This window comes from Cantharellus anzutake (assembly GCF_015039405.1).
Source record: "Cantharellus anzutake strain C23 chromosome Unknown EI90scaffold_189, whole genome shotgun sequence".
In the NCBI taxonomy this organism is placed as follows: domain Eukaryota; kingdom Fungi; phylum Basidiomycota; class Agaricomycetes; order Cantharellales; family Hydnaceae; genus Cantharellus; species Cantharellus anzutake.
The window spans coordinates 9555-22768 of record NW_024067139.1 but is presented as its reverse complement, the minus strand read 5'-3'; the positions used below and the strand labels follow the sequence as shown (position 1 = coordinate 22768).

General features: G+C 52.2%; 1 protein-coding gene across 1 annotated transcript; it reads left to right on the top strand.

The window, feature by feature from the left end:
- Window positions 1–1433: 1433 nt before the first annotated feature.
- Window positions 1434–1952, top strand: EI90DRAFT_3023034 (uncharacterized protein; the record flags this gene model as incomplete). Its single annotated transcript, XM_039057844.1, has 1 exon — window positions 1434–1952. One exon carries the CDS (start codon window positions 1434–1436, stop codon window positions 1950–1952), a length of 519 nt encoding a protein of 172 aa, XP_038908011.1.
- Between the last annotated feature and the right edge of the window lie 11262 nt (window positions 1953–13214).

The following is a 13214-nucleotide window of genomic DNA, read 5'->3' as shown; positions in this document are numbered from 1 at the left end:
CAACATTGTAATGGGTCTATCACCACTAGACTCGAGACAGAAGAGAGGGGGAGGGTTGGAGTGGTTGCATGCACAGGTTCATTGACTGGGAGTGGATTCCACTACTCACTGTCTAGCTAACTATACAGCTGGTCACGGTATCACGGAAGAATCCGAAAATGACAAATAAGGAAAGAACAATAAGAAAGGGAAACATCGGTGTTACAGGAATGGAGTCTCTCATGACCGTGTCGACTGAACGTCAACCACAGTGGGTCCCCCTTCTCCACATCCTCCCATCTCTTTCTTACATTCTCCCCGCTTCCCCCCCCTTCTTACGCACTCACTCCACGCTAAGCTTTCCCTTATTGGGTTTTGGTGCTGGCTGGATTATTTATTCTATTTTGCGAGATTTCCTGTGATCATTTCTTATTCAATAGTTAGCGTCACGTTCAGGTATGGCTACAGCCGAGAAAGACGGAACTTAACGAATAACACACCCTCATCTTCTGTGCAACAACTGTAAACCTCCTTGTGCCAACACTGTAACGTCTGTGTAAGATTGTATATGTCTCAGTCACCACTATATGGGTCATCCCTACCGAGGTTGATGACTCTAGCCACGGATCATCGAGTTCGTGTGCGACTCAACTCAGGTATGCACAAACACCTTTTGTTACGACTCATGTCACTAGCCCAGGTACTGGGCTCACATCTGTCTCACCTTATGGTGAGCATCTGGTTAACTCTATGGACGGATTGGTATTCGATACAAGCCCGTTCCCCTTGTTGCCGGTACGCTCTCGTGAGTGCCAAGTAGCCGTTGATCCCACCACATGTCGTTCAACCTACGATCGACTAACCGCTCCATCACAGGTATGCTCTTACGAGCGCCAAGTACCCGTTGACACGAATACAGACCGTTTGCCAAACGAACGGTCTCATACCTCATTGCCGGTACACCCATCTGGGCGTCAAGTATCTGTCAACCCAGCCTCAAGTAGCTCCCTCAAGGAGCTGGAATCTCACTCATTGCCAGTACGCCCATCTGGGTGCCAAGTACCCATCAACCAAATCTCAGGAAGCTCCCTCAAGGAGTTGTTATATCACTCACTACCAGTACGCTCCCTCGAGCGTCAAGTACCTGCTAGCCCTTTGTCCTTGACTGGTCCAGTTCTGGATATCCCCTTTGCCTGTGACCCTATACACCCACGCATGGTACGCTCACGTAATGAGTGCCAAGTATCCGTCGTAGCAGACTCCCATTCACTGCGAGGTCTCAGCTTTCCATCAAAAGCTCCAAGGCTATCGGACAATACTCATTACATGACTAGGCCACCCTACATACATGAGGTCAACGATTCCAAGTCGTCTATAAGGATGGAAAGAAATGGATCACCCATAACCCATTTCTTAACAGTGGTGCCCCAACCCTGGTGCGACTAGATCGCACCATGCCACTAAGGATGCCAGCTCAATCGACGCACAACCATGATGCTTTGGTGTCATCCACACAAGACACCCTCTCCTACCAGGTACCTGACTCCGCAGCAACGTCTTCCCCATGGGGTGATGTGCAAACCTCGCCTGAAGCCGTTCGGAGGCAACGAGATCTCACACTCATCATAGAGGCCATCAGAGAGTTTGAGGGTGGAGTTTTCAACGATCCCGATGCCCCTATGACCAAAATCTGTAATTGGCGAAGAATCATGCCAGCCCAGCTCGAAAGAGAACTCGTCCCCAATGATGGTGCCAAGCCAACACTGCGATACCGGCTCGCACCCCTAGATCAACTAGGATTGACTGATATGTTCTCGAAGATTTCAGTGTTCACATGTCTGGCTGCTGCCACCAAATTTGCCACAGGCGAATTCGTTATAGACCCGCATGGCGATTTCTCACTCATGCTGGCTGAGAAAGGCTGGGCGTCACAGAAGGAATTCGATATCGTATGGCACTTCCTTGACCAATGACTCAACGCCTTCGAGAAGCACTTCGATTCCATAAAAAGAGCTGTCGACCCTTCACAAGAGTTTGATGAATCGCGACTCGGTGGTTTCAGGCCAGCCAGTGTGCCACATACCACTTTCACTGACCCGGAATCAGTCGAAAGGGCATGGTCCACAGAGATTAGGCCTACCCACGAGGCGACCTGCGAGACGTTGGGTTGGGAACTAAACAGTCAGCGTGAACCAGCAGTCGACAAAGTCACCTTCATACATCAACGCCAGCAGCTGCCAATAGAGCTCCCTGTTCCCAGGCCCAGCATTAACATCGCTGCAGCTATGTTACGAAGGGATGAAGGAACCGTACCAATGATGGACCATCCTCGTGAATCCTATACACTCCATGATCCCAAGAAGGATCTGGACTATGCAGAATTTGTTCAGGGCCTCAAGGGCAGAAAGACAGAGGTGGGCCCCGCCGACGAGAGGTATCAGAACAATAGGAACAGACCTGGGCCCAATACGGTGTCAGGGACGCGTCCGGGGTCGAGGGGGCCCGGGTGTAATGCCTGGCGCTGAGGCCATCACAAGGTGTAGAGTGGGCGTGCGTAGTGATGGGCCCGATCCGGGATGACGATCCCTGGCCACTCAGATTGAAGTGGGAATCGTGAGAAGAAGGTTACTTCTTCGGTTCCCACCCCAGGTACTTTTATGTACATGCGGCTTGGGTCACATGAGGTTTGCCACGTCACCCCGCATACAGCCGCAGTCATCCAGGTGTCCCCATGGGGGATCCCGAGGGTGAGTGCTGCACGTGCGCGTGCTGGGTTGCACCGTGAGGCCATCTGGGTCGTCCGGGGCTGGGTGCGCCATGCACGTGTCGTGGGCAGGTCGATAATACATAGATAAGGGGAAATGTCGTCTGTGTGGATAAAGATAGAAGAAAGGGCAAGAGAGCAAAAGAACAGAAAGACAAAAGGAAAGACATGAAGTGAGAAACAATGCTGAAGGGTGAGGGGTGGAGGTGGGCAGGGTACTGGGTGAGGGCGGGTGGAGCTGGGTCATGCAGGTCTGCCCTGACATACAGGTCCCGCCTGCTCATTGTTTCAAGATCCTCTCACTCCTATAAACCTCGGTATGGAGCCAGTTAGACCTGGACCCCAACCGTGGCCACAATATCGCCGAGGCGACGAACCACCACAGCCACCTGCTCCTCCAGACCCACCTCTAGCCCAGGGTGGGCCACCTCCACACAACTATCCGCCGCCTCCATCAGGAGGTCAAGCAGGTGCACCCCCTCCACCACCGCTCCTGCCAGGGGTCAAGCAGGTGCGCCGCCGCCACTGCCACCACCTATGCTAAGAGGTCAGGCAGGTGCGCCACCGCCACCGCCACCACCTGTGCCAGGAGGTCAGGCAGGGGCACCTCCACCTCCACCACCTCCAGGGCCAGGTGCCATAATTCCTCTCCAAATGCCAGGAATCAGGCCATACCTCCCATTCGACTGGACACAACCTTACGTCGATCGTAAGTACACTACATCAGATTTCCCTGAGTTCAATGGCTCGATCGACAGCTATATAACCTGGTGCAGTATCTGTCGAAATTTAGCAAGACACTCGGTGGCCTTCACCCAACAAATGGCAGGAGTCCTGCCCGAGAGGTTTAAGGGTAAACTTGCGGACTGGTGGACTACTGTCCCAACAGCCAACAAGCTGTATTTCACTCGAAATTGGGAGGCTTTACACAGCTATATAACACTACTGCTTGACGCCTGTGTTTATCAACAAAATACGAGAGCGTTACCACTCGTGTCGATACCGTAAAGGTGAGGGTCACACGAGAGAGACACCACTCGATTTTGTGACGTGCAAGTTGCGATTATTGCGCACTCTCTACCCTCTGGCCGATGTACCAAGTCAGGATGTCCTGAAGGGTGAAGTCCAAAGGCTATTGGAGGACGTTCCCAGAGGATGGTGGGCCCACATCAACATTGACCATCTCGAGACAGTGGAGGCACTCCAACGAATGGTCGTGCTCAAACACAACGAGCTGGTGGCCACCAAAGAGTTCAGCATCGACGCCATTGCCAATAAGGTCGCCAGGTGTTAGAACAGGCAGATTCAGACGACTCCGAAGTGGAATCGGAGACTTAGCGTGGAGGGACCTTGGCCTCAGCGACTCAAGCGGAGCGCTGTGCCATTGCTGTTTGTCCATTTGGTCCTTAATTTCACAGTAGGTGAGCAGGAAGTCTCTAGGGGGCATTTCAGGTCGATTTTGGACTGAGCCCGCTACGAGTATGTACAAGTGCTGATATATATAATGGAGGGGGCAAAAGCACAAGGAAGCAAAGGGGAACCAAATCGGAACGAAGGCATCCGAATGGGAACAAAGGGATGGCAAAAGCGGAGCAGTACCAAAGGTCATAAGGCAGAACCTATGATATGTCCGAAAGGAGGTAAGGAGGGCAAGGCCCAGAGGGGCAGGAGGATGAGGGGAAGTGGGGATGATGACTACTGGCTAAAATGGGGAGAAGCAGCAGTCCAAATAGGGATGAGGGAGAAATGCGAGAAATACATTACAAGCGGTGAAAGTGCTGAAGATGATCCACGAAGCTCGGAGGTTGCGGAGCTTATGGAGGCGGGGTTGAAAGTCCGAGGAATATTGGCAATGGTTATGTAGTATGAGGTCACCAATGCAATGGACTAAGACCGAGGTGGAGTCAAAGTCCGAGGTAGGGACTATGACGGAGGCTCAGAGCAAGGTACGAGCGGTGCCCGAGTACGAAGTACGAGTCAGTGGTGGGAGGTTGTAACTTGGCGGGAGGTCGGTGGAAGAGGACCAGAGGGAAGAGAGGGGAAGGAAGAGAGGAGAGGCATCAAGTCCGAAGGTGGGTATCAGAGCGGATGGGAGTAGAGCGGAGGAGTAGGAGGAGGAGGGTGGCGAGAGGGGTGGTGTTCGGTCCGAGGTGGTTATCGGAGTGGATGGAGATAGGAAAGGAGAGTGATGGAGGAATTGGGGTGGCATGGGAGGTGAAGGGTGGTATGGTGCCAGGACCGGAGGTGAATATCAGAACGGACAGTGGTAGGGTAGGATTCCGGAGGTGGGGAAGGAGGAGGTCCGGAAGTCAAGGTATGCACGGATATGACACCAGGTGGAACTTTGAAAGGAACAAACGTGGAACAGATCGAGTAGAAGCTCGAAGGGCAGCTGCAGCGTCGGAGAGCCACACCTACCCCATGAGTGACTTCAAATCACGTAAGAAGCCACCTCGACCCTGTAGACATTGCGGGAGTGCCCTGCACTGGGACAACGACTGTCCACCTCGTAAGGCAGACCGGACCAAGAGTGATTGCAAGGATCGAGGTGGTCCTCCCAAGTTGGAGCATTCCTATCGACAGGCGTATACCACCTTGGTGGAAGGGCAGGAAGCGGAATTTGCAGTTGCTTACACCGAGTTTTGTACCCTGTCCGACTCAGATCCTGCGGATGTACTAGATGTAGAGAGTCCCAAAGAGATGCCTGATGCCTACCTTGTTGCATGCGCTTGGGGTGAAATTCCCCATGAGGAGAAACTCATCAGTGCGACCAGGACCGTGGGCGAAATATATGAGGCATGCAAGTTGTTCGGTCATCCCCTGGGTCAGCAGTCCCTGGGATCTGATGCGTGTAGAGTGCGATGTCATGTGAATGCCATCAACGGCCATGAGGTCGAGGCATTGGCTGATTCTGGAGCCGCCTGCACACTGATGTCCACTGAATTATTTGATCGCATTAAAAGCGAAGGATCCAGACTTCGGCAAGGGATGAAGCTGAATCTGGTCCAACTGACCGGAAAGGCCAAATGTCAGGGTTACATGGTCATATATCTTTATCTACCATTGCAGCTGGGGCACGTCCTGTTGCGGGATGTGGAAGTCTATGTCCTCAAGGGCATGACGGTTCCATTGCTTATAGCTGAGGGTGTACAGACAACCTACCAGCTGCACACGATGTGCCCGCCTGAACGCGAATATTGGCAGGTTGAAGATTCGGAGCACCAGGTTCCCCTCAGGAGCCAGTTGCACCATCAATCAATTTATCAAGTGATGCTATTACCAGATGCACTGGCCGAGGTCAAGAAGACAGCGAAGTCAGGAACTGGGTGCCTGAAGCTAGTTGAAGACGTGACCCTAGAACCGTACACAGTGAGACAGGTCGAAGTTGCTGGCAGTGATGACAGCAACTTGGGAACGCATTTGGTTGAAGGTTGGAGCAGTCAGTGGAGCCCAGGAGGTTATTTGCCACCACCCGTCATGCTGGTAGACACTCGGGACCCCGTCCGATTGCCTTTGACCAACCCAAACCCATACCCAATCAGAGTTCCCAAGGGTGAAATCGTCGCCACTATGCAGCGACCATGAGAGGTCCTAGACCGTGCAGACCAATTGACTGAGAACCAGCTGCGCGAGTTCACTAGGAAAGGCGTGTTGTATCAAGCCATGACTGCTGGCTTGTCGACCCAAAAACAACTAGAAGTTGAGGTGGATGCCTCCGAGTCTCTAGTCGGGCCCAAGACTGTGGAGACGCCACCAGAGGAAGAGACATGGCCAGAAGCATTGACCCAAGCTGTGGACATTAACCCAGAGCTATCCCTCAACGAAAAGGAGCAGCTAAAAAGGATCATGCAGCGTCATGCCAAGGCTTTTGCCACAACCGGTAACTTGGGACATTACGACGCCAAGGTCCACATATCGTTGAAGCCTGATGTCAAGCCCATCTCTCTCCCTCCCTACCATGCATCACCACTAAAGAGGGAGATCATTGATAAGCAACTAGATTCTTGGTTGGAACCAGGAGTGATAGAGCCATCACGAAGTCCCTGGGGTGCTCCCATCATAATCGTCAGCCAAAAAGGGAAGAACCGGCTGTGCGTAGACTGGTGCAAGCTCAACGAAGTTACTATACCCAACGAATTCCCTATTCCAAGGCAGACGGACATCTTGCAGGCTCTGTCAGGGGCCCAGTACATGTCTACCTTCGACACCCTGTCTGGATTTACACAACTCGAGTTCAATCAGGAGTCGAGAGACAAAACGCCTTCCGTACTCACAGAGGGCTATACCAATTCACCAGAATGCCTTTCGGTTGGAGGAATGGACCCCCAGTGTTCCAGAGAGTGATGCAGGAGGTCTTGGCCCCCTTTCTATGGCAATTCACCCTGGTGTATATAGATGACATCGTGGTCTACTCACTCTCCTTCCGCCAGCACCTAGAACATTTGGATAAGGTTCTGGGAGCGATAGAATCAGCTAACCTTACACTCTCCCCACCCAAGTGTCACATGGGATACCAGAGTCTCCTGTTGTTGGGACAGAAGGTCTCTCGACTCAGACTATCCACTCATCATGAGAAAGTCTGCACCTTACTCAAACTCAAAGAACCCCGCAACCGGAAGGCACTGCACACGTTCTTGGGGATGGCCATATACTTTTCGGCATTTATACCCCAGTACTCACTCATAGCACAACCGTTGTTTGACATGCTAAAGGACAGTGTGCCTGGGATCTGGAGCGAGGACTGCAAGCGAGCGTTTTCCCTGCTCAAACACTCACTGGCTTCGGCCCCTGTCAGGGGACATCCGACGAGAGGTTTAGGTTACCGGCTCTATACAGATGCATCTGATGTGGCGTTGGCAGGAACCCTCCAACAGATACAACCCATGCTCGTCAAGGACCTGGCAGGTACCAGGACCTATGACAAGTTGAAGCAAGCGCATGACCTAGGGAACCCAGTGCCCCACCTTGTAAAGAAGTTGAGTGTTGAACATGACAATCGTCCTCCAAGGATGGGTTGGGCAGCTGACTTCGAGGAATCCACGGTCCATGTGGAAAGAGTGATAGCTTACTGGAGCTGCACCTGTAAGGGACCAGAAACCAGGTATTCGGCCACGGAACATGAGGCTTTGGCAGCCAAGGAAGCATTAGTTCGTTTTACACCGTTTATCGAGGGTGAAAGACTATTCTTGGTCACCAACCATGCGGCCCTACAGTGGGCCAGACCTCCAAGAATTATAACCGTTGTCTAGCGGCTTGGGGATTAGTTTTCGCGGCATTCCCAAACATGATTATAGTGCACCGCCCGGGTTTGGCACATTCTAATGTGGATCCGCTGTCAAGACTGTCCCGGATGCCCAAGGCAATCAGCCCTGAAGTGGAAGGGTTGCCCAACCTAGAGACGAGTCTAGCACAAGGGGACATAACTCAGCCCTGGGCAGACTATTTACGTAAGGACCAAGCGAAAAGGACCCTCATAGTCACCCAATCAAGGTCCATTGCAAGTGAGAAGTTGGACCTGTCTGGCGACCCCGATATGGAGAGCCAAGGGGAGAAAGGTCCAGTTTCCAATCTCCAGATGAGCCTTTCCCTGGAGGTCATGAAGGAGTTTCAACTCGCCTATCTCTCAGACAAAGAGTTCAGCGACACCTACAGCAAGTGTCAGGGACTCATCCGGGGTCGAGGGGGCCTGAGTGTAGCATCCAGGGCTGAGAGCCTGGCAGGGGGCGGATTGGGCATGCGTACTGACAGGCCCAATGCGGGACAGTGGTCCCTGGCCACTTAGACTGAAGTGGAAAGTTGAGAAGAAGGCTACTTCTTCGGTTCCCACTTCAGGTTCGTTTATATACATGCGGCTTAGATCACATGACGGGTGCCACGTCACCCTCGCACACAGCCGTAACCACCCGGGTATCTCCATGGGAGATCCTGAGGGCATCCGGTGCAGGCGCATGTACTGGGCACAGTGGGAAGTCGCCCGAGGTGCCCGGGCTGGGTACATGGTGGGCGCGCTGCAGATGGGTCAATGGTACATTGATACAGAGAAAGTCGTCCATGTAGAATAAAGAGAGAATAAAGAAGAAGTAAGATAGGGAGAAAGTGAGGAGGGAAGAATGAGGAGGGAGGAAGGGAAAGGGGGAGGAGGTAAGGAAGGGTGGACCAGCAGGGTACCGGGTCAGGTTGGGCCAGGTGGAGCCGGGTCAGGCGGGTGTGCCCTGACAGCAAGTTGCTTGAGGGTTCCTTGGGTGGTGGGGCACACCAGATCTCGGATGACGGTTTGCTATTGTGGGACGACCCCCAAGCCAGCCGATGAGTGTGCGTGCCGGCTCGTCTGAGACCCTTGATCCTCAAGGAGTTCCATGACTTACCCCACAAGGCCGCTCATGCAGGAGTAGAGAGAACCCTCAAGCGTCTGAAGGCCAAATGTCATTGGAAGGACCTCAGAAAGGATACTAAGCAGTACATGGAGACATGTGATGTATGTCAAAAAATCAAGCACGACCAAGGCAAGGCCCCTGGTCTGCTGAAGCCCTTGCCAGTGCCTCAGTTACCATATCATACAATAACGCTAGACTTCATAATGGGTCTCCCAGCGGCGAAGAGTGACGTTCATCTCGATGCCATCCTAGTGGTAGTTGACAAGCTCACCAAATACGGACATTTCATCCCTTGTGCTACTACTGTAGATGCGCAAGGTTCAGCTGACCTGCTGTGGCACCACATAATCAAACATATGGGACTACCCACGGTCATAGTCAGCAACAGAGACCCAAGATTCCTCTCAACTTTCTGGACTTCCCTAGCTCGTCATTTTGATACTAAACTGGCGATGTCCACCGCTGCTCACCCCCAAACAGATGGTCAGACAGAAGTCATGAATCAACAACTAGAAGTCATGCTAAGAGCCTTCGTCAGACCGAGACGACTGGCACAAATATTTGGATGTCCTCATGTTGGCATATAACAACAGCCCTCACACAGCCACAGGCGAGACCCCGGCCTCACTGCTCATGGGATTCCGACCCCATCTTCCCAGTTCATTCCTCGTCCTGGAGGAAGGTCTCAATGTTGGGGCAGAGGAGAGGGTGAAAGGCCTAAATCTTCGATGAAAATGGGCCCATGAAGCCATCTTCAACACCCAACAATCACAGATTAAAGCTTATAATTCTAAACGCAAGGAAGTTATATACAGCGTAGGCGACCTCGTTCTCATCGACCCCCACAAGTTAAACCTCCTGGAAGCAAAAGGGGAAGGGTGCAAACTGATGCAGAGACGCATAGGACCCTTCGAGGTAACGGAGGTGATTAATGACAACGCGTATCGGCTAAGGCTCCCCAACTCCTACCTGATGCACAATGTGGTCAACGTGGCTCATTTAAGGCCTTACCAGCCCGCAGGAGACAACTCACGACCCCACCTGTCCAACCCTAGAGATGACATTAGAGCCTCAGAAGCGTTCAAGGTGGACGATGTGGTGGGGCACAGGAGACAAAAGGGGAAAATGTTATTCAGAGTTCGGTGGAAAGGGTATGGAGCCCAGGAAGATATGTGGGTGACGGAAAGAGACCTCAGAAACGCACCCGAAATACTGGCGAAATATAAATCGAGGATTGGCTTGAGTAGACACTATTAAGCACCTACTGCCCAATCAAGCGAAGTCGGGACTTCTCGAGTCGGAGCCAGATCATGGCATCAACCGATCATCGCTCACTCCTGATCACTATCGATCTCTCCCACTTCTCAACCTCGTCCCATGTCGCTAGCCTTAGCCAGCATCAGCCGAAGGCCCACCCCCAGCAACTCTGTTGTGATCACTGACACTCATAGAGTGGATCATGCCGGACTAGAAGCCATTGAGATCGATGTGGAGCCTTTCAAAATCGCTTCATCACATAGTATGTGGTTGAATGGTTAGTTTGGGGCATCAGATCTCTTATTCTCTTACGTACCCATTAGAAGCCTGGGCTCTGGTCCTCGTCTGCTCAATCGACTATGGATACTGGTTCCAGAAGACCATCATCTCAATGAGGTGGAAGTGCTGAAAGAAAACCATAACCAAAACATTCCACCCAGAGCCCTTACCCCGCTGCTAGAGCGTTGGCAGGCAGCCAAGATGGCCGCACTTGCAGCTGAGGCCCACTCGTCCTTACGACTACCAGCAGAATTGCGTGATGTCATCTACAGAGTGGAATCGGAAGCTGGAGGAGACCACGAACAAGATCGAAATGCCTTTGCCTTCCAATTCGCACCGTGGCAGCATCCGATTATCATAGTAGCTCAATATACCTACATCCTACACATCATCTCTCTTCTTGTGGCTTTCGTTAACTTCACCTGGGCATGAGATCGCCTGCTGCCGGATTCCATCAATCTGGATCGGGAAGTAGACTGGTTCGAACCTCCAAAAGGAATAATTGTCAAGGATGGCTCAGTCAACGACCAAACCGTGTTGGAACTGCTTGAGCTGACGCCATATGTGGCATGTGGGTTGGCCTGTCGCTGGAAAAAGGACAACCACCTGGAAAATTTTGACTCACCCAACCGCACCGCCAGGGCATGGACCCTCTTAGCTCAGCACCTTGGAGACTCAAGGTTACAATGGTTCTTCGACTGGCCAGTGTGGGAAGGCCCCCCAGACCCGTTACCAGGGATGGAGGATCGAGACTCTTATTTGCGAAAGCTGACGTGGCCTGGACCACCCACATCCAGTCAAGATCTTTCCACTCTCAAGTTGGTCGAAAGGAGGCGATACCATAGAGCTTTCTATTATGTGGACATGGGATGATTCATGACTCATAACGAGGCTACAGATGTGGTGTTGGAAGACGATGCGGAACGCCATCTACTACAACCTAACCAACCGATGGTCATCGATGATGACGTTGTAGGCGGGCACAGCCGGTACTGCATAAACGAACCGAATATCGCGATTTCCCCATCCCAGTACATCCCCACTTCATGAAACACGTCGTACACATCCTCATATACCATTTCTACCCTTCCATGATTTTTCCCCATTTTTCCATACACATTCCCAGTCCCCACAGACCAAATTCCCACGCCCACCCAGCAGCGCGGCCACACTCAGACTGGATTTCACTTATCTCAGCAACCACTGCACTGATTGGTGATGGATAGAGTTAAGTATTTTTTGGCTGGAAATCATTTATTGCTTTATTGTTTTCTTGATTATTGTTTTCCCTTTTTTTTCCGATATTGTTTGTTGCCGATATGATCCACCTAAGCACATGGGGCACATCGGATATTTTTTATCATTTTTATTTGATCATTTCTCATATATACCTGTACATGAGGATGTATCTACTTTTTCCTTCGGATTAGAAACCACTGAGTTTGCCCCTCCCAAGCTAGTAGGGAGTAGTACGACATAGAAGACGACTAAGAAGACCTCTGGATCAGTCCTTGCCTTAGTGTCACCCAGAGAGGTGGGGTGAGAGATTGATTGGAGTACACCACGCACCGTACCACACCGGACCATACCAAATTACCATTACCACCTTTTCCCTGACCCGCCAGATACCAATCCAGTCCCCATCCTTTCCTGTTTTCCTAGTGGGTTAGATCCCTAGCCTGCTTACAATGTCGAACCGCAGAACGAAGACCTTGCTGTCCCGGATTCCTTTCCTCCTTCCCCTGAATGGCTGGGAACTGGCAATTCATTGTTCTCACCAAATTTTGGGACACCGTCTTCCTTGCCGGTTCCCCTTTCCTCAACCGCATCATCCACCTCATCCTCCCTCTCAAACACCTCGAGCTTGGCTCGCTGGCAGGGGCTCCCAAGAGAGGAGAGGAGGTCGAATCCTTACCCTGGGTCCAGAAGGGCACATGTAGCAAACCGTCCCGATCAACCACGCTGGCGTATGCGAGACGAGTCCTATAACTCTGGGGCCGACTCATACCGTCCGGAGGTCCACAGCCATGAAAGATCTTGGCATTGGGAAGCCTCCCAAGACTCGCTAGTTCGGAGGGAACCTCAAACAAATTCTAGATCCCCAAGTGCAAGGGGTCCCTCATCGAGTTTAGTGCCATATCGATCCCCTTCGACGTCCTCAGCTCCGCACGCTGCCCCTGTCGCCCTGCCGGTGAATCCCACCTGGGTAGTGGACAGCGGCTCAAACATGGCCATACCTGCATTCGTGGTCAATCTGGCCGCACCTCCTCCCCAGGCCCTGTATCCAGCGCCACCTTCTTACCATCACAAAAATGTGCCACCTGTTAGAACCAGGCGGACTCGGACGACTCCGGAGTGGAATCGGAGACTTAGTGTGGAAGGACCTCGGCCTCAGCGACTCAGGCGGAGTGCTGTGCCATTGCTGGTTGTCCTGGGGGTCCCTAATTTCGGATCTAGCAGAGGGAAAGTCTCTTGGGGGCAATTCAGGTCGATTTCAGACTGAGGTTACAAGTTACTAGGTACATTGTATATAAGGAGGGGTCCGGAATCAAAAGGAACAA